Source organism: Pseudophryne corroboree, chromosome 2 (assembly GCF_028390025.1).
Source record: "Pseudophryne corroboree isolate aPseCor3 chromosome 2, aPseCor3.hap2, whole genome shotgun sequence".
NCBI lineage: Eukaryota > Metazoa > Chordata > Amphibia > Anura > Myobatrachidae > Pseudophryne > Pseudophryne corroboree.
In genome coordinates, this window is record NC_086445.1 from 654,569,512 (window position 1) to 654,590,397 (window position 20,886).

The 20,886-nt window shown below is 43.4% G+C and overlaps 1 protein-coding gene across 2 annotated transcripts in view; it reads right to left on the minus strand.

Annotated features, from left to right (window-relative positions):
* Positions 1-1,266: 1,266 nt before the first annotated feature.
* KCNC4 (potassium voltage-gated channel subfamily C member 4) overlaps positions 1,267-20,886 on the minus strand; it is a 366,381-nt gene continuing 346,761 nt past the window's right edge. Inside the window, exon 3 of one of the 2 annotated variants that reach the window (XM_063955020.1) lies at positions 1,267-1,715. In XM_063955020.1, the coding sequence (XP_063811090.1) occupies positions 1,465-1,715 (251 nt within the window). In that variant the 3' untranslated portion in view covers positions 1,267-1,464. Of the gene's footprint in view, positions 1,734-20,886 lie in introns of both variants that reach the window. The other variant, XM_063955019.1, reaches the window with a different exon arrangement.

The following is a 20,886-nucleotide window of genomic DNA, read 5'->3' on the forward strand; positions in this document are numbered from 1 at the left end:
TTTGGCAAAACCAACCCAAAACCAAAACACGAGCGGGGAATTAGAACAAAAACACAAAAAGTTCCCGTCGCACATCTCTATTTCATACCCGAATGTCTGTAACCAGGTATGAACAAAAATCATATTATATGTTGACAATCCCCTTAATGAATTAAAACATATTCCCTTTTTTACTTAAATATGGCTTTTTGAGATTGTATTCATGTTTTAAAAAAAACTCTGGTTGGTAAGGAAACATCTAGCCTTCATTAATTTGATTTGCCACAGCACATTTTTTTTTATTTTGTTTACAGTATACTGGTTTCTTTATACATGTATGTGTACCTCCACCATTAAGATAGTGACCAAGGTCTGATTACAACAACCTCTGGGGCGGTATAAAATTCTGCCCATTTTGCAGAATTATAAAAGGTTATAAAAGGTTTTGGTTGTGTCACTGGAGTGGGAGGTGGATAACTTAAGTGTGGGGATGGCAGATGTCCTCCCATCTAGTCTGATGTTGAATATATGCAGATGGTGATATTGCTTAGGCGGCCATTCTTTCTATGACTCCAGACTTTGAGGTCTATGTACTAAGCCTTGGAGAGAGATTAAGCGAATGGAGATAAAGTACAAAAAGTACCAGCTAATCAGTTCCTAACTGCCATGTTACAGGCTGTGGGTATGATACGTCAAGCATTGCATTTTGCTTGGGATACAGCCCATCACTCTTTGCAAGCATTATGGTGTATCTTAAAGTCATATAGTTGAAGAAAATAACCTGGGATATGAGGTGATGCGTACGCCACCAGGGGTGTTAGGAGGGATCAGATTGGATACCTCTCGGGAGGGGGGGGGGGAGCAAGCAAAAGAAGCCTACAGGCTACCCAAATGGCATTTTCTGAGGTTTGGCCACATTTTTAACATTGGTGCATCTGGTGGTGGAGCTGGTTTGTTGGTACTTTATCTCCATTCACTTTATCTCTCTCCATGGCTTATTACATACTGTAGACCCCTATATCTATCATATTCCCCCTTGTTGCTTATTCCTTTAGTAGTTTAACATCTAATAGTTTCAATTTAAATAGGTAAAATATAAATAAACCTGACTTCTCCTTTCCCTTTATACATGCATCCATGTTATTATTTCATTATGGTTGGTTAAGATGGTTACCTTGCTCTGGGAGGGGGAGGGCATAAATCAGACGTTAATGCAATTATTGATTTTAATCACCAATAAAGATTTTGTTAGTAAAATAACTAAACATTTATCAACAATTCCTTTATTTTCATACATAAAATGAAGTTTATTTTGATTCACCATTTGACAAAGGTAAAATATACTAATAATAAACATTTTACCGCACAGGTGAACAGACAAATTGCAACACCTCACCCATGTAGTTTTCATTTGTTTTCTATGGGAAGACTATGAAATTATTTTAGATAATATACAACCAGGTCAAAATCACTATGGAATTTTTTTTATGATGGACCTAGGAGTATCTGTGAGTCCATCTCTATATCCATATCTCTTATACCTTTCTTTATTCCTCCATCGGCAGTACAAGTAAAATCTCCAGCGCTCAGTAGAAAGCATGAGGCTCCTGACTTATTTTTGTCTTTGGCATTTGCTCGTCGCATAATTTTCTTCTCTTCCAGTTGTTGAAATGGAGGAGGATTTTCATGGTCTTCATCAGACATTACTGTGTTGGCATCCCCATTTTGCTTAGAATCTGTTGAAAACAAAAGACCTTTAAAGAAAGAAAATCGAAAATGAAACCACAAATTTTATTTGTCATACAGACAATTTAGCATATTTCCATAGAACAAAATTGATAAATTACTTTCTCTTAGTGCAACATTAGGAGTAAGACCAAAGTAAAAGATAATTATACTGAAACTTGTGTGCAGTGCCGTTTCTTGCAGCGGGTGAGCTGTACGATTGCATGGGGTGCCTGCCGCGGCACTTTGTTTCCCCTATCCTGATCTCCCTCCTCCCTCTTCCCTAGTACTCGCTCGGGGGAGGGGGGGGTGATGGAGTTTCATGGAATGACGCAGTTGCATTGTGACATCACGACGCAACCGCATTATTCCGTGAAACTCTACCCCCTGAGTGAAGTAGTACTAGGGAAGAGGGAGGAGAGGGAGAGAGAAATCTATGCTGGCGTAGTGGTGCACGCCAGCGAATATACTTTCACCCCCTTGGCAACAAGCATTTCCCTTGGCAACGAGCATTCCCCTGTGGCAACAAGCTTGGATCACAGCGCATGAAACCCCTATCAACGTGCATGGCACCCAGCGCATGAAACCCCTGGCAAAGGGCATGATGCCCAGCACGTGAAACCCATGGCAACGAACATGACACCCAGCATGTGAAACCCCTGGCAACAAGCATGACATCCAGCGCATGAAACCCCTGGCAACGAGCGTGACACCCAGCGCATGAAGCTTTACTGCAGAGCATAATGTATCATGGGCATTGCGGTGTATGGCATAATATGGTGCAATGAGCATTACTGTGTGTGGCTTCATATGGTAGCCAAAGTCTGCTGTTGCAGGGTCAAAAACTGAGGTGTAAGGTAGTCTTTTCCTGCGAGGCCACACCTATTTTAGTGAGACCACGCCCATTTTTGTGAGGCCATGTGCCCTCACCGGAGGTAGTGCAAAATAGGGTTTTGTTATGTCTATGGGGTGGGGGCGCATAGAGAATGTCCATGGGACACACACACCCTTTTTTGAATGTCTATGGGGGGCATTTTTTTGATGCTTGCACTGGGAGCCAAACTGTCTAGAAACAGCCCTGCTTGTGTGTATACCAATAACCCTCTGATATTACTCATACATTTTCTGTCTTCAAATAATTTATTGTAAATATTTAAGAGAACAGTACATTTTAATTTACAAAGCAATCATTAGATTTAAAGCACTTAGTAGGTCTTATACAAAGTACAAGGCTGATGTAACCTCAACGGGAACCTGTTTCAGAAAGGTTTGAGAGTAGCACAATGTAATGAATTAATAAAAGCTGCTAAAATTGCTAGTGTACATGTCTCAGTAAGAGGATTATATGATGGTTCTGGACAGTAACATCAGTTCTTTTTTATAGTGTACATTACAGTAATACAATTTTTGGGCTTAGTTATATAGGCTTTCTGCAAAGTTGCCCAAGTACTGGATGAATAGCGCAACAGAACAGGCTGCATACTGTTAATAAATAATACTTGCTGATAACAACCTGGTTAGCTGTAGCAGCAATACTTTTCACATATTGCTTAGTATGCACTTATCACATCTTGCTTTGACAAGAGAGCAGTTTAAAACATTTGTCTCTATTTGAAATCACAATCTATGTTCTGACCCGCACCTCTTGTGTTAGGGTTATACTACATGTAAATAGAATAGACATTTGTCCTAGATGAGGTTGGAACTGACGTGGGTGAGTGGTGCTGCCACCCACAGCCTAGAGGATGACACTTTTGCTGCCCTGTGGCAGCTGTATTTGACATTCAGAGAGCCTTACAGTCTAGAAAGCTTCTGCCTCAAGCTTTCTTAGGACGCTCTGGGTGCTCAGTTTGAGCTTGCTCCCAGTGGCAGGTCAGTACAGAGCCACCCAGAATATATTTAGGATGCTCCAAGTGCTAAACTTGTACCTGCCCCTAGCAGCAAGCTCCATGCAGTGGACCCCAAAACATAATTTATATGCTTAAGGCGCTCAGATTTTCCTTGCTCCCTCATTGTGACATTATAAGTTCAGGGGGCAGGGCCAGCAAAGGAACATTTTCTCCTTGCTATGGCCCTGCATATGGACTGGCAATCTGCATAAAGAAACCCATTTTTCTTTATATATGCTATTTTCTAGGTGAGGACCAGTGCTAGGGTGTTCGGCGCCCCCCTGCAAATTATACATTTGTGCCCTCCCATACTATACAAAGGTATAGGCATGAACCACAAAAGGTGTTTGGTGTTACAAGGAAAGGGTGTGGCCACACAGTATTTCAAATTACGCCACCCAGTAGCACAATCTTATTCACATTACCCTGCATGTAGTAGTTCCACTTATATACGTAATGCCCCCAGTAGTAGTGCCGCTTATACATAATGCCAATAGTAGTAAAGCCGCTTATACACATAATGCCCCTAGTAGTAGTGCAGCTTATACGTAGTAGTGCCCCTTACACATAATGCCCCCAGTAGTAGTGCCACTTATACACATAATGCCCTCAGTAGTAGTGATGCTTATACACATAATGCCCCCAGTAGTAGCACCCCTTATACAGATAATGCTTATAGTAGTAGTGCCACTTATACACATAATGCCCACAGAATTGCCTCTTATACACATAATGCCCACAGTAGTAGTGTCCCTTGCACATAATGCCCTCAGTAGTAGTGCTGCTTATACACATAATGTCCACAGTAGTAGTGCCACTTATGTCCACAGTAGTGCCGCTTATACTCATATTGCCCACAGTAGTTGTGCCACTTATACACATAATGCCCCCCAGTAGTAGTGCCACCTATACACACAATGCCCCAGTAGTAGTGATGCTTATACACATAATGCCCCCAGTAGTAGCACCCCTTATACAGATAATGCTCATTGTAGTAGTGCCACTTATACACATAATGCCCACAGAAGTGCCTCTTATACACATAATGCCCACAGTAGTAGTGTCCCTTACACATAATACCCTCAGTAGTAGTGCCACTTATACACATAATGTCCTCAGTAGTAGTGCCACTTATACACATAATGCCCCCCAGTAGTAGCACCCTTTATACAGATAATGTTCATAGTAGTGGTGCCGCTTATACACATAATGCTCACAGAAGTGTGACTTATACACAGTTTGCCCCCCACTAGTAGTGCTGCTTATACATATAATAATCCCAGTAGTTGTGCCACTTATACAAAATGACAATAGTAGTAGTTCCGCTTATACACATAATGCCCCCAGTAGTAGTGCTGATTATACACATAACAGCCACAGTAGTGCCGCTTATACACATATCGCCCACAGTAGTAGTGCTGCGTATACACAAAATGCCCCCAGTAGTTGTGCCACTTATACATAATGTCCCCATTAGTAGCACTGCTTATACACATAATGCCCCCAGTAATAGTGCCCCTTATACATAATGCCTCCAGTAGTATCTGGGTTGGCTGGTTTAAACCACCTTGGTTTAAACCAAATGTTTTTTGTTTTTTTTAAAACACTCTTTTTAATATGCTATGACTACAGGCACAACACCGTGACTTCTTAAAAAAAAAGCCTATTGTAAGGGAATCCCTAGTATTATTCCACATTCTTGTTGTTTGTGGTCTTCATCTAAGTAAGCTGTACCAATGCAGTAAATCATACACGACAACAAAGATATAGGGAGGTGAATCAGATAAGAGAGGTGCTAAATCTGCCTAACATCAAGCTTCTCCCCCAACTTCTGACTGCTCAATCATCTCCAGCTAGTGTAGAAAGAATTTTTTCTTCTTTTGGTTTAGATCATTTGAAGCTTCGAAACAGAATGGAAACTGAAAAGGCATCTAAACTAGTGTTTTTATTGAAAATGTTTAATGCCAGTGACATAACCAGTGCTAATGCTTAACTCCTTCTTTTATTTGTGTTTTGCTTTTCTCTGAAAAGTACTTTTGCATGTATTACTTATATTTAGTCTAAAATTGGTTTTATTGAAAGATTTCAAATAAATCATATCAAAGCCTAATAACTTTGGATTGTTAATGTTAGAAAGCATTAAAATATGGATGATCAAGGTTTCTAATAAATAGCAATGTTTCACAGTATTATAACAAACAGGATTTAAATATGTTTTCATTAAAACATTAATGCCAAAAAAAATTGGTTTAAACTAAAAAAAAGTCTTCTTTTTTTTCTTTTCTTTTTTCCAATCCTGGTAATGATGCTTATCCAATGTAACAGGGTTGGGAAAATAAGACCACATGACAGGCACATTCCTGGTGTAACAGCATCTTTTACTGGAAGAAGACACTGTACTTCAGCAAATACAGATAGTACATCCCACTGGAATGTGGGCAATTCAGGTGAGAGGCAACCCCTCAATACCACTCAGATTTCCAGACATGTCTAACTCATATCCCTTGAATGTGGTGCATTCTGGTAAAGGTTAAAGTGGAACATCAGGATTTCCCAGGTTTAGAGCACCAGCAGCAGGACTGAAGGATCCAGTCCAGGATTTAGATGAGCCTCTTGTACACCACAGCTGGGCTAATCAATTCACCTTGTCTGCTGTTTTTTAAATGTGTTTTAATCAGTATGTCATTGACTCTGATGCTGGACCAGCTGGCCAGACGATAGGCTTCCTAGTGTAAACCCCCTACCTATGGGGATATGGGGTTTACACTAGGAAGCCATATGGATATATTACCACTGTGTCTGTGAATTTTGAACTGCTTGCTATAACCCGTGAACTGACATGCTGTGAAAAATTTGCTGTTGGAAGTTTACCTGATGCTGTCCACCTGAATAAAAGAACAGCTTGTACTTTATCCAGTGTATGTGATCCTTGTCACATGTGGTGCCTGAAAAGGGACAAACATTGCTGGATGCTACTGAACAGCAAAAGGAACCTGAAGTATACAGATAAGTAATACAGCAGGTTTTTTTCCTTTCACAGCTTGTGCAAGGTGGTTATAGTGCATCAGGCTTCGAAGCCAGAAGAATTATTAAATGTGTTTGTTTATGGGAGTGTCAGTGTGAGATAATATACACAGTTGGTGTTATATTGATTTTGTGTTAACACTGGCACACCTGATTAAGCCTCCAAAATATGAGCACAGAGTAAAAGAGCAGTGCAACATGGAAGAAATATTGAAATCCCTGTCTGATCTACCTCTCAGCCAGTAAACACAGGTGCGGGGACAGAAGGCTTTGATTCAGGGTCAACAGTCAGATTCAATTGTTAAATGATGAGTTGACTGAAATATTAAAGGAATGGGCAGGAGCGTGAGTTATTACAGAAACTTACTCCAGCTGGTGATATTGAGGTGTTTCTATGCACTTTTGAATGCAGTGCTACACGATTGAAACTGACATAGCAGGAATGGGCTGCCAGACTGGCTGCCTGTCTTACAGGGTAGCCACAGAAAGTTTATGTTGATTTGGCTGTATCTGAGGCAGAATCTTAAAAACTATCTGTGAAACGTGCGTCGGCGGTTCACACTGTACCAGAGTGTCAGTTAAAACGTGTATAGTAATGTGTGTTAGTGCCTAGTTAAAGAAAGTTGTTGCACCCTAGCAGTTGGAGAGACATAGATAGAATTCAAGGCAGGATATGTACACCGATAATTGAAGTACAGCCTAGCAATGTACCGCAGCCTTAGTCCACAACATGATATATGGTGTGGCTCTATCTGGCTGGATGTGAGCCTCCTGCTGACTGTATCCAGTACTTAACTGTTGGCAGTCACGTGATTGATACTAAAAGTTACAAAGTATCAACAATCAATGTACACTGCCAGTGTGTTCTCTCACATGATACTTAATTTCCAATCATCCACAGCTGTGCATGATGAATTAAATCAATTATAAACTTGAAAACATAGTCAGGTGCAAATTGTTGCTGATCCAAACGATTATTACAAGATAGAGGAAATAATAAAGACAGCACATTGCATCCAAATGTTTTCAATGTTTAAAGTTATACAGAAAATAAATGTGTAAATGCTTGATGAGAGGACTAGTGGATTGAGAAATACACTGGCAATATTCTTGTTACGTTTGTAACCAAGTGTTTATAATAAATTTACACACAGATTGTATTCTTGTGTTGAAGGAATATTCTTAATTAAATTACCAGCATATATAATCATAATGCAAATACAGTGGGCTCTTTATAACATCCCTAAGATCTGATGTATGGCAATCAAAGTATATAAATGTGACAAATATTAATCAATCACAGCATATTACTTATTGGTTGCAATTATATACTAACCAGTGTGTGGTTTATTGCGGGCTTATTGTACCCAAGCAGACATATACTAATCATAACACGAGTTATAACTAATAAGCATTCAAATGCACCAGAGGGACATATGTGAGTAAGAACAGATTTTTTCAAATCACCTTCACTTATGCATGTCATCTTAATTGAGGGACACATAGGGCAGAACAATACTGGTCAGATATTAGTGCCCCCATACGTTATCAAAGTGTACTAACTGCACATTGATTGAAAATCCTCCCACTGAGGCAGATCTACAACAATCTGCTTATAACTTGGTTCAGAAGATTACTGTTACAAGAAGCATAATACGCATACAGGATGTGCAAATAAACTTTATTGATATTCTATCCATTATAGGCATCACACACAATAGCACTAGATAAGGTCATAGTACCTAACAAATTAATATTGTGGCAATACACGACACTCTGGGAACAGTGTGCATTTTTTAACAATTAATGTTACACTTTGTCTGTCATTGTATGTTGGTTTTTAATATTTCACAGTTATAGGCTTTTTAACAATAACATAATAAAAGTTACATTTTATGTATTCAATAATTTCTTGTGCGCCACTTAAGTCCAATCCCTTTTTCCCTTTTTGTTAAATCAGAATCTTACCCTGACCTTAAAAAGTCTATACTCAACAGAATAAAGGTGGCATGCGCCAGCAAAGCCCAAGAGTTTCATGACTGGCGGCTAGACTCAAATGAGCCTCCAAGGGTTCAGATAGCCAAATTGCCAAGTTGAGTAAAGCATGGTTGCAGCCAGATAAAAACTCTGTACAGCAAAATTAGAGATGGTTGATCTGGACCATGCCATGTGAGTCTTAGACCGACTGGTGCAGCAGTGGCCCTGCAGGCTGACCCCCAAATGTTGAATGAGTTTACAGTAGTAATTAAGCGATACCTTACCTTTGGAAAATTAACCCAAGCTGAGCAAGGGTGGTAGCCAGCACTGAAGCCCAGAACCTAGGTTCCTGTTGCTAAGGCAAAAACCCTGCCTCCTATGGTGTATTTTAATTACGGCAAGCCCGATCATGTGCCCAAAGCAGGGTGAACTGATGGATTATAACTCTACTTGTGATCAGCATGGCAGTGGGGAACATTTCTCCGGCACCACCCTCTTCCATATGTTGGTACAGCTAGAACTCTGGGAGATCTGGCCATTGGTTGATAACAGCAGTGAACTCACCATCATCTCTGATAATGTGGTTCCTCTGGGGGCTGATCAGGTCTTATCCTTTGTCAAGGTGCTGTGTATACATGGGGATGTTGAGGAGTGCCCATGTGTACACCTAACCCTAAAAATAAAAGGCCAGCTGTTCAAGGTAGTAGCCGCAGTGACATTCAGACCACTGTATCCACTAATCCTGGGTTATGATTTCCCATTACTGCAGGACGTCAGCAAACGGTCTGTAGCTGAGGCATCATACGAGGCGTGGGGCCATGCAGGGCCGAAGCTTCCACTAGGCAGCTTTAGGCAGCTGCCTAGGGGTGCTGGAACCTGAGGGGGCGGCCTGCTACAGCTGCCTGAAAAAGGTAGCATGGTTCTACCTTACACAGCCGCCGCAATCCCCCCGGCACTCGTATCTTACAGTAGCCAGGACTGCCAAGCTCCCGTATTTCAGCACAGGCAGTAACTTTGACAGCTCCTGGAGTCCTGGCTGGGGGTGACATGCAGCGCTGCTTTTCATTCCAGGCTCGTTCACAGACTACTCATTCCCAACTCTGCTGTAGGTAAGGTGGCTGCACTGTGCACTCTCTGCATTTGATAATGAAAGAGGGGAAAAGCAGCAGTCTGGGGATGGGGATTGGGGTTGGAGATGAGCAGCAGGCATCCACGCATTCTGGAGGGACGAGCGGCAGCACGCACACAGTTTGTGGGGGGATAGAACAGCAGACATTTAAAAGAGGGGGGGGAGTTTGGTGGGAGCAGCAGGCACACACAGACTGGGGAGATGGAGAGAAGAGAGCAGCCATGCAACAGACTGGGGGTGGGGCAGAGCAGCAGCATGCCTTTCACCTGAAGGTCGTGTAGAGGGAAGGGGCAGTAGGCATATATTTTGCCTAGGGTGCCGAGAAACCTTGCTCCGGCCCTGGGACCATGGGTTACCAGGGCATGTTGACCGTGAACACTTCCTTGGCCAGTGAACTGCAGGAGGAGACAGAGGCTGAGGCCCAGTCGTTCCCAATTGGGGAGCAAGTGTCTATACAGGACTTTGGCTGAGACCAACAGGATGATAATCAGATTAATGCCTTTTGAAATGTGGTAATGATTAATGGTAAAGTGGTTACTGCTTTCCCACCAGAAGGTGTACCATATGTTATTTTAAAAATGGTTTGTTGTATCGTGTAACATCTCTGCAGGTTAAAAGGTGAGACCAGTTATTCGTTCCACTGGAAACACAAGAAGTTGTTATTGGGGGTGGCACACATGCAACTATGGGATGGCCATAGGGGAGAGGAGAAAACTCTCCAGCATATTCAGCAACGTCCAGGCTGCAGTAAAGAAGTATTGTCAGGAATGCCCAGTGTGCCAGAAGATTGCACACCGGCAAGAATTTAGGGCGCCCTTGGTTCCCCTGCCTATCATTGCCATGCCTTTGAATGAATTAGTATGGATCTGATATGGCTAGTGGAAAAATCTGGTCCTGGACATCAGTATATATTTTTGGTGGTTGATTATGCCACAAGGTACCCAGAGGCCATTCAATTATAGAACATTAAGTCCGGCACTATTGCCCGGAAGTTATTGATGCTGTATACCTGCCTGGGAATACCAAAAAAGGTCCCCTTTTGGGTCTAAATTAATGAAAGATCTGTGTTGTCTGCTAAAGGTAGATAGAAATACCAATTCGGTTTACCACCCACAGACTGCCGGCTTGGTCGAATGCTTTGACCAAACTCTTAAGCAGTTGATAAAAAGAGCGGTGTCACAGGTGAGCGACATCGCCTAGTGTGTTCCCCTCCTGGGCCGGGCCGACCGACAGTGGGCGTACAAACTGTGCGATATTGCAGTATACATGCTAGCGATATTGCAGTGGCGTCATGCCACGGCTGACCGGAGCATCCAGCTTTGGACGATGATTCCAAATTGAGCTGCATGCATGGCAGAGACTGAGGGTCATTAACGATCCACGGGGCTGCGCATCGCTCATCGTTTACAACATACACACTAGTCGCTAACAATTCACCTGTGGGTTCTATATGACTGACGACATTTCTCCCTACGCCATGGTCCAAAATGGTTTCAGAAAAATAACATACAGTATGTTGGCCCACACAGACCATGGCATATAATGAGCAATGCTAGGAATATGTACTAAATTATATTCACATGGAACCCCTTTCCCCGACTGGCGGGACCCCCCGTGACTTCTGTCAGTGAAGGTCCCACCACCCAATCAGGGAGCGCCACGTCATGGCACTCTCGTGATTGACAGTGCAGGAGCGCACAGCCCATCAGGAGGAGCGCACTGGTTACAATGTAGCGTAGCGCAGCTCCATTATAACCAATGATGGGAACTTTGCGGTCTGCGGTTAACCGCAAAGTTAATTGGGGTCACTCTTGTGGGTGACCCCAATTAACTTTGCGGTTAACCGGGGGACCCCTACGTCTTTTGTCCCCAGTATTTTTTGAACCAGGACTGGACGCAGAGCCCGGTATTGGTTGTTTAAATATGGAGGGACCCTACACAATTTCCCACCTGTATTTTTACAACCAGGACTGGCTCAAAGAGCCCGAGGCTGGTTATGCTTAGGAGGGGGGACCCCACGCAATTTGTTTTAAAATGTTTTCACCTAAACAGACCCATTCCCACAGATAAGCATGCATGGATATCACTGATCCGTGCATGACTATCCAAACACGCCAGGAAAAAGCAGGTCTATTTTTTTTTTGCTGCTTTTTTTACGATTAGCAAAAAAATACAACCGCAATTGAACATTCAGGGACAAACACCAAAATACGAATGAATAGTAAATTCCACGTTTGACCGATGGTGTATTCATTCGTATTTCTGCCCTCTGCCATGAAAACCATTACGAATAGCCCAAACACTGCCGAGTTTTTAACTTAGTCAATTCCCGTGTTGACACTTAGAAAAAAAATAAAAAATCGGACAAAATCGGGACTTCAGTAAATAAACCCCCAGATCTGTTAAAAGAAGGATGAGCAGTCATGCCAGGAACCAAACATCGTTTAGTGTGTGGTCTAATGGAATGGCCATTTAAGGCAGATTGCACCACTTCTGAATGAGCGCATGGAAAGTGTCAAGGTGTGGATTGGGGATCCGTTTCTGATACAGAAGGCTGGTGTCGCTCTTACAACTTGCGGTGTGCGGCTCTGGCATCTGGTTACTAGGTGACCAGACGCTGCCCCGAACTTCCGCTCTGCCTAGCAACCAGGGACGCTGGCAGGAGGGCTGTGGACGTGCAGTGGGTCAGCTGCATTTAGTTTGTCATTAAGGAAGGGCTGGTCTGTGCTGGGGCTGTCCTTTATGTTCCCACTCTGCTCATTGCTCTCTGCTGGTCATAGACCCTGGTTGCTGCGGGAGCCGTTATCACTGTGTCCCAGTCTCCAGTTACAGTTCGTTCAGCACGTTTGGTTAGAGTCTGCTCCAGTCTCCAGATTCAACTCCGTACCAGCCTTCCATTTCATCACCTAGCTAATCATAATAATTTCAGCCTTTGCAAATTGTTTTAGTTAGGTTCTAGTCAGTGGCGGATCTTGCCATGGGCAAGCAGGCTTTTTGCCTGGGGCGCCACTGTCATGAGGGTGCCGATGCCATGGCAAGATCCGCTACTGGTGCCGTGCAGTGCGCAATGATGTCAGGCGCACCGCGTGTTATTGTGGAAGCGGCAATAGATGCTAGAGGTCATAACTGACCTCTAGTGTCTGTGCGGTGCTATGGGAGAGACGTCTCTCCCATAGATCGGAGGACAGCAGCGGTCGGGAAGCAGGAGCGTGGCTGGTATTTTCTTTCTTTCTTTTTTCTTTTTTGGGTAAGCGGCGCTACTAGGGGCATTAATAAAAGGGGCACAACTTATGGGGCACAGTACTGGGTCAAAACTACTGGGGGCACAGCTGCTGGAGGCAAAACTACTGGGGGCACAGCTACAGGGCGCAAAACTACTGGAGGTGCAGCTAATGGGGGCACAGCTACAGGGGGCTCAACTCTACAGGGGGTATAATTGTGACCATGCCCCTTCTCCATCAAGCCATGCCCCTATTTTTTGGCGCGCGCCTACGATGCGCACTAACCCTGTTTTACCTGTTGGGAGGGGGCACCACAAGGTCTAGAACCGGCCCTGGTTCTAGTTACCCGCCATTATTTTATTCCTCCCAGTCTGGGGTTTATCCCCTGTTAGGGGTATTACTTGTGTTAACCTTCTTTAGTTTCACCTCTCCCAGACCTGTCAGTCCTAACTCCCCACTGTATGTCAGTTTCAGTTATCTAACCATAGTTAGCCTTACCTTCTCGCTGTCAGTTCTCGTAGCCCACTTAGTTATCTTAGAGTACCTGTTCCAGCCGGCTTTGATTCAGGTCACTTTGGGGTTGAGCTCATACTACCACCAGTGGCGTAAGTCCTGGTGAGCATCCCAGTAACGGTAGATGCATCAAGTTTTATGGGAAAAGCATCTCTTACAGGCAAGAAGACCTGCTGTGCGCTGTTCTATGAGTCTCAACCCCGGATGTACAGGGGTCATAGCCTGAAGACCATCAAGTGATGGAACTCCTACTGAAGATCACCTGCTTCTTCGCAACAATAGCTGAGATTCTTTAAATAGCAGACAAGCAGCTCTTCTCATGGGTTTATTAAACTGAAGATACAGAACTTGTCAGATAAAAGGAATTTGGCTTCCGTGGAAGACCTCAGCCTGAAAGAAAGGATTCCCGGGAATCTGTTTCACCGTGATCTGGTACCGGCTGGGTCCCCTGGCAGGTTTGGTAACTGAGGAGACTACAGCAAAATGGCGGGATAAACCACGGATAGTTCTCTGACTCTCACAAGCTATAAGAAGCAAGTTAGGCAGCTGTTGCATGAAAGGAACTAGCGAGACCCAAACTGCAGATATAGCCAAACACTGGATGCTGTACAGGTACGGTTACGGAGCACAGAAATCAGAAGAACACAGCGTAACTGTGTGAAACATTGCACAGACAGTTTCTAGCACTCCAGCTTCCTGGTTTTTACCTACTGGCTTCCTGGGTCAGCTGACCCATCCTGAACCCAGATTGGCTATACAGGCCTGTGGAAGAAAATCTAAGATGGCAGCACCCAGCATCCAGATCAAAGTCCAGCCTGCCTCCAGACAGAGAAGCTCCATGGACCCATGCAGGCCTGCCCGCACACATTGCCTGCTGCCAGTAGCCTGTACCTCCACTAATGGGACCATGCCACAGCGTCCAGATGGGTAAGTTTCACCAACCCCCCATTATCCCCAGGCTTGACTGTGACATTATCCCCCTCTTGAGGGGGATCTCAAGACACTCTTTGACCTTCCCAGTATTATTAGCATGGAATTTCCAAACCTAAATGGGTGCATGGACATCAGAGGAATTTTCCCAAGACCGTTCTTCAGGTCCATGACCCTTCCAGTAAAAAAGAAACTGTAGATGTCCATAACGGACATGAGAGTCTAGTATTTTCATGATTTCAAACTCAACTGCTCTTTCAGTAAGTACCTTCGGTCGAGGAAGAATTTCCCTAAACCGATTTAGAACCAAAGATTTAGGCAGAGACATATGGAATAAGGAAAATACGGTGGAAACTTGAGGTCGGTATGCCACGAGATTTATCATTTCCACAAGTGGAAAAGGAAGGATGAATCAAGGTGAAAACTTCAGAGAAGTAACACATAAGAATAAATTTCTGGTAGAAAGCCAAACTTGATCCCCAATCTTAAGACTTGCTAGTATTTTCCTTTTCCTATCAGCCCATTGTTTATAACGAGAGTAAGATTTCCGGAGAGCTTCATGTACCTTATTTCATAAGGTACATAATTGACAGGCAGAGGTGTTTGCATTTTCTGCGGGCACCTGCAGAAAATGTGGGCGCATGCGCAGGGCGGGCTCTCAGGATGGGTACTCTGCATGCACATGCATCCTTTTAGTAATTTTTGCGGATGGATCGCCTAGTGCAACCTGATTAAGAGAAAACATTTTTTAGTATATAGAAATAATATACAGAGATGTTTGTGCAAACTTATGGAAAATTAGGCCAATTTCACTAGGTGTAACGTGTGGGATCTTGTTGCTTATTGCCAAAAAATGGATTAAGAGGGAAAAGAGTAAAAGGTGAATCTGCTGTCAACGTTAGACTGGAGTGTTTCCATTGACCCTGACCTACTACACCAGGTATTCCCTGGTGGTCTCCCATCAGGTACTGGCTTGGCCCTACACTGTATAACTTCTAAGATCGGACGAGGTTGGGCATATGCAGTACGGTAGTAGGTCACTGATATTTCAGTAAGCGTATCTCCTGATTCATTGATGAGAGTTCATGAAAAAAAAGATTTTTTAAAGATGAGCAGGATGGATCTGCTTTTGGTGTTAAGCAATAAATGAGGTCCTACCAGTTGAAAAACTGCCATAAGTAAAGGGATTTATTGATTCATCAATGAGAGTACAGAAAATGTAGATGAGATTAGTATGATGACTTTATATTGGAAATGCTATTAACAAGATAAATAGATACCAGGATATGTGCAAGATATGGGACAGTGGTTTTGGCAGCAAGTTCAAGACAATGCTTCCACTAAATGACCCTTTACATAATAACAATTATAGTTGTAACAGAATGACTTCTGTGGAGTGAGAAAGTAACAACATGGTGTCAGGAACCGATCGCTCACCTCTGCGGGTTCTGGGGTCCGTCCGTTGCTGGGGCGGTTGCTCACAGGGCTGTGCAGCTGTGTGGGGACGCGGCGTGGTCAACAGCAGAGGTGATGCAGGTTCTGGTGCCTTTGACCAAATGGCCAAAGGCACCGCTGTGTGTCTGCAGTATAGGAGGCGGCCATGTTGGAGACCAAATGAGCACCTGTGAGCACTTGTGAAACACCTGTGGGTAAGTGTTGGCCAATCCCGTGCTTGTAATACTTTTAAGTAGGCTGGGATTATGTTACTCTGAGCAAGTGCCTTGTTGTAGAAGCTCTGTACCCTAGCTCTGTGCTCTCTCCGTGGTTTTCTGTGTGATTCCAGTGGTCCAGATATCTCCTCCGCTCCCAGAGGTCTGCCTGCAGCCTTCACTGCAAAAGATCCACCAGCTCCCTGCTGTGCTGTCAGTCAATCGCTCTCCCAGTAGCAACAAGTGGATTTCCAGAGTCTTGTGAGAGGTTACCCTGTCTGCCTGCTTCAATCAGACAGCCTTTGGAAGATTCTACTAAACTCAGGTGCTCATTTAATCAGCTCTCATTTTAACTAATTCTTCACCATTGTTGTCTGCTGCAGTTTCACAGTGCTTCAAGTGTTATCTTCACAATTTGCAAGTAATCTATTCAGTACTGTATTTTCATTGTTGCTGCAATCAAGGACAATTCTTCACAGCCTTCCAGTTTAACCTTTAAGCTTCAGTACAAGTCGCTACAGTTATTCATTTATGTCTACAAAATCCAGTTAACACCATACTTGCCTACCTAACCCTCTCCATGAGGGAGAAAATGCTCTATTCCTGGACTTTCCTGGCAATGTATGATTGCCATCACCTGTGGTGAGCTAGTTAATTGATAAGAAAGGTGTTTCACCACAGGTGATGGCAATCATACATTACCAGGAAAGTCCAGGACCAGAGCATTTTCTCCCTCATGGAGAGGGTCAGGTAGGCAAGTATGGTTAACACTCCTTACAGTTTGGCACCAGTCATTGCTTCATTTGGACAATTCTTCACAAGCCTGTTTAAACTCAGTTGTATGAACATTTCTTCAATGCATCTTTAAGTCTGTTCCTGCCTATCATTATACCATTCATTGCAATACGTCTGTATATATATGGTGACTAATAATTGTCATTTAACTTCTTACTGGAATTGTTGCCTTTAATAAATATATGAAATGGAAGTTTCTTCATCCTCCCTGCTTTCATCATACACCAGCACCTGCACCTTTGATTGGTCCAGGGTTAACGGATTCACAAAAACACTCGGCCCTGACAGTAGGCACTGGCCACATGGATCCGTCGGGTGACCAAATCGCAGGAGGCGGTGCGACGGAAAACATCCTCTCCCGACTGGAAAATCAGGAGTCCATACAGACACAAATAGTTCAGTTTATACAAACTATGGCAGGTCGTTTGGAGGTTCTTCATACAGCTATAAAGACAACACAAGTACAGATTCCAGCTCCGGTTGTCCCGGCCTCTGCAACGGTTTCTCCAGTGACAGTGCCTATGTCTCGTCTGCAGTAATCTTCGCCAAGTAAGTTTGACGGAACCCCAAAGCTTTGCAGAGGATTTCTGAACCAATGCGAGATCCATTTCGATCCGTTGTCTGCTAGTTTTCCATCAGCCCATTCTAAGATCGCATATATTATTGCCCTCCTGACCGGTCAGGCCTTGGAGTGGGCGTCGCCACTGTGGGAGAGGTGAGATCCTATTCTCTCTAATTATAAAGAGTTCGTATCATCCTTCCGGACAATCTTCGATGAACCGGGTAGAACCACCTCTGCATCTTTGGAGATTCTCCATCTACGTCAAGGTTTACGTCCTGTTAGTCAATATATTATTCAGTTTCGCACGTTGTCTTCAGAGTTAAACTGGAATGAGGAGGCCCTGGTCACAGCATTTTGGAATGGACTCTCAGAATGAATCAAGGATGATTTAACCATTCATGATGTGCCAACTAAGCTGGATGAATTAATTTCCATCTGTAATAAACTTGATCTGCGCTACAGAGAGCGATGTTTAGAGAAATCCAAAGCAGAGCGATCTAGTCCGCGCTATTGTCCCAGACCTCAACAAGATTCTTTTTCATCTCAGTCGCCTGTAACGACAGAAGAGCCTATGCAGATCGGTCGCCCTCGCCTTACGGAGGAGGAACAAATTCGTAGTCGACAGGGTAACCTCTGCATGTACTGTGGGTCCTCCAGACATTTCATTAAGTCTTCCAAACTCCGGCCAGGAAACTCTTGCTCCTAGCTAATTCAAGAGAGGTTAAGCTAGGAGTTACCTTGGAATCACATTCCGGGGAAGGGCCAACTATTCGTTTAGAAGCTCCGAGTTCTACAGTTAAAGTTTCAGCTCTCCTAGATTCCGGTGCAGCTGAGAACTTCATCACCTCAGCCTTTGTCATACGATCTAAAGTTCAAACCGTGCCTCTGGAAGTAGCAGTTGCTGTTACAGCAGTGGATGGAAGTCGAATTCCAGGCGGCATAATTACTCATCGAACCGTATGTCTCAAGATGAAAGTTGGTGTGCTCCATTCCGAATATATTTCCTTCCTTGTGATTCTCAAAACCTCTCATGATGTGATACTCGGATTACCTTGGCTGCAGAAACATAATCCACAATTCAACTGGCAAACCATGGAAAAAATTTTCTTGTACCAAGGACTGTTTAGCTTCAATTATAATTTATAACCCTCCGGTCAGTCAGTCTTCCCGAGTTACCTTCAGTCTTTCAATCTTTTGTGGATGTCTTCAGTAAACAAGCGGCAGACTCATTACCCCCTCATCATGAATGGGACTGCCCAATCATTTTGGTGCCGGGCAAAACACCTCCTAGGGGGTGAATTTATCCGCTGTCCATCCCAGAGACTCAAGCTATGTCTGATTATATAAAAGAGAATTTAACCAAAGGATTTATTAGACCATCTTCCTCACCTGCCGAGCCGATTTCTTCTTTGTTAAGAAGAAAGACGGTGGTTTACAACCATGCATAGATGATCGAGGACTTAATGAGATCACTGTGAAGAACAAGTACCCATTTCCGTTAATTCCAGAATTATTTTGACCGGGTTAAGGGAGCTACTGTGTTTACAAAATTAGTGTAGCCTACAATTGAATCCGCATCCTTGTAGGGGGACGAATGGAAGACTGCCTTTAATACCCAGGATGGGCATTACGAATACCTTGTAATGCCTTTTGGTCTTTGTAATTCTCCTGCAGCATTCCAAAGCTATGTGAACGAACTTTTTCGAGATCTTCTCTACAAGTGTTACTTGGATGATATCTTAATATTCTCCCAGGATCTGAAGTCTCACCATCACCAAGTTAAAGAGGTACTGACCCGCCTGAGGAAAAATCGACTATATTGCAAGTTGGAGAAGTGTACATTTGAAGTATCTTCTATACCGTTCCTTGGTTACATTATTTCCGGACCAGAGCTATGTATGGATCCTGTAAAGGTACAAGCTATCTGAGACTGGTCCACTCCTACAAGTCTCAAGGGGATTCAGCGATTCCTTAGCTTTGCTAATTTTATAGGAAATTCATTAAGAATTACTCTACGTTGGCCGCTCCCATCACAGCCCTGACTCGCAAGGGAGCAAATCCTACAGCTGGTCTTCTGAAGCAATCAAAGCCTTCTCCAATTTAAAGCAAGCCTTTGTGTCGGCCCCCATTCTTCGACAGCCAGATTTGAACCGTTCCTTTCTAGTGGAGGTAGACACATCTATGGAGGCAGTGGGAGCTGTGTTGTCACAAGTCTTTGAAGATAAAAAAGTCCATCCCTGCAGATATTTCTCCCATAAATTCCTACCAGCTGAACGTAATTATGCAATTGGGGAGCAGGAATTACAGATGGGTCCATGTTTATCTTGACTTTTAATAGGATTAACTGAGACTGGGCAGTCGGACTTAATCCCCTGCTGTAATGACTTAATCCCCTGCTGTATTGTTCTCTGTATTGTATTGCAGCTGAGAACAATAGATGAAGGGTTTATGTTAATAAATCATGTTGTGCCTAGGCACAGCAAACTAGCTAAAATAACCATGGACCCATCTGTACTTGCCATCAAATTGGCGTTTGAGGAGTGGAGATTCCTTTTAGAGGGAGCACAACACCCCATTACAGTATATACTGATCATAAGAATCTTCTTTATCTGCAGTCGGCTCAGTGTTTGTATCCACGACAAGCTCGATGGGCTCTTTCCTTCACCCGATTTAGTTTTAAGATCACCTATCATCCATGGTCTCAAAACAAAAAAGCAGATGCCCTTTTTCGGTCTTTCAATTCATCTGACACGAATCAAGCCATTGTGAGTCCTACGTCCTTTCTAACGACTCAAACTTCTCTGGCCCCAGTTCCTCCGCCTGGCAAAACCTTTGTTGCCTCAAACCTTCGAAAATGACTACTTACTTGGGCTCACTCTTCATCTATCATGGGTCATCCTGGGATACTAAAGACTCTTACATTTATTCAACAGTCTTACTGGTGGCCACGTCTCAAAGCCGATGTTCAAGAGTTTATAGCAGCATGTCCTAAATGTGCCCAACATAAGAATCCAAGGGGTTCTCCTCCAGGTTTGTTACATCCATTATCTATATCCAAACAACCATGGACTCATATCTCAAAGGATTTTGTGACCGATTTACTTCCATCAAAAGGGCGGAATACCATTTGGGTAATACTGGATCGATTTTCGAAAATGGCGCATTGCATTCCATTAACTAGATTACCATCAGCCCCTTCACTAGCCAAATTGTTCATTTCTGAGATCTTTAAGTTGCATGCCCTTCCTCGAGATATCATCTCTGATCAGGAAACACAGTTTATAGCCAAGTTTTGGAGGTCGCTTTGTCCATCTTTAAACATTAAGTTGAATTTTTCTTCGGCATATCATCCCCAGACAGATGGACAAACTGAGAGAGTAGATGAAGATCTTGAAACCTTTCTCCAGTTATACATATCTTCCTCACATGAGGATTGGATTTACTACTTTCCATTGGCAGAATTCGCTCATAATAATCTCTTTTATTCGTCTT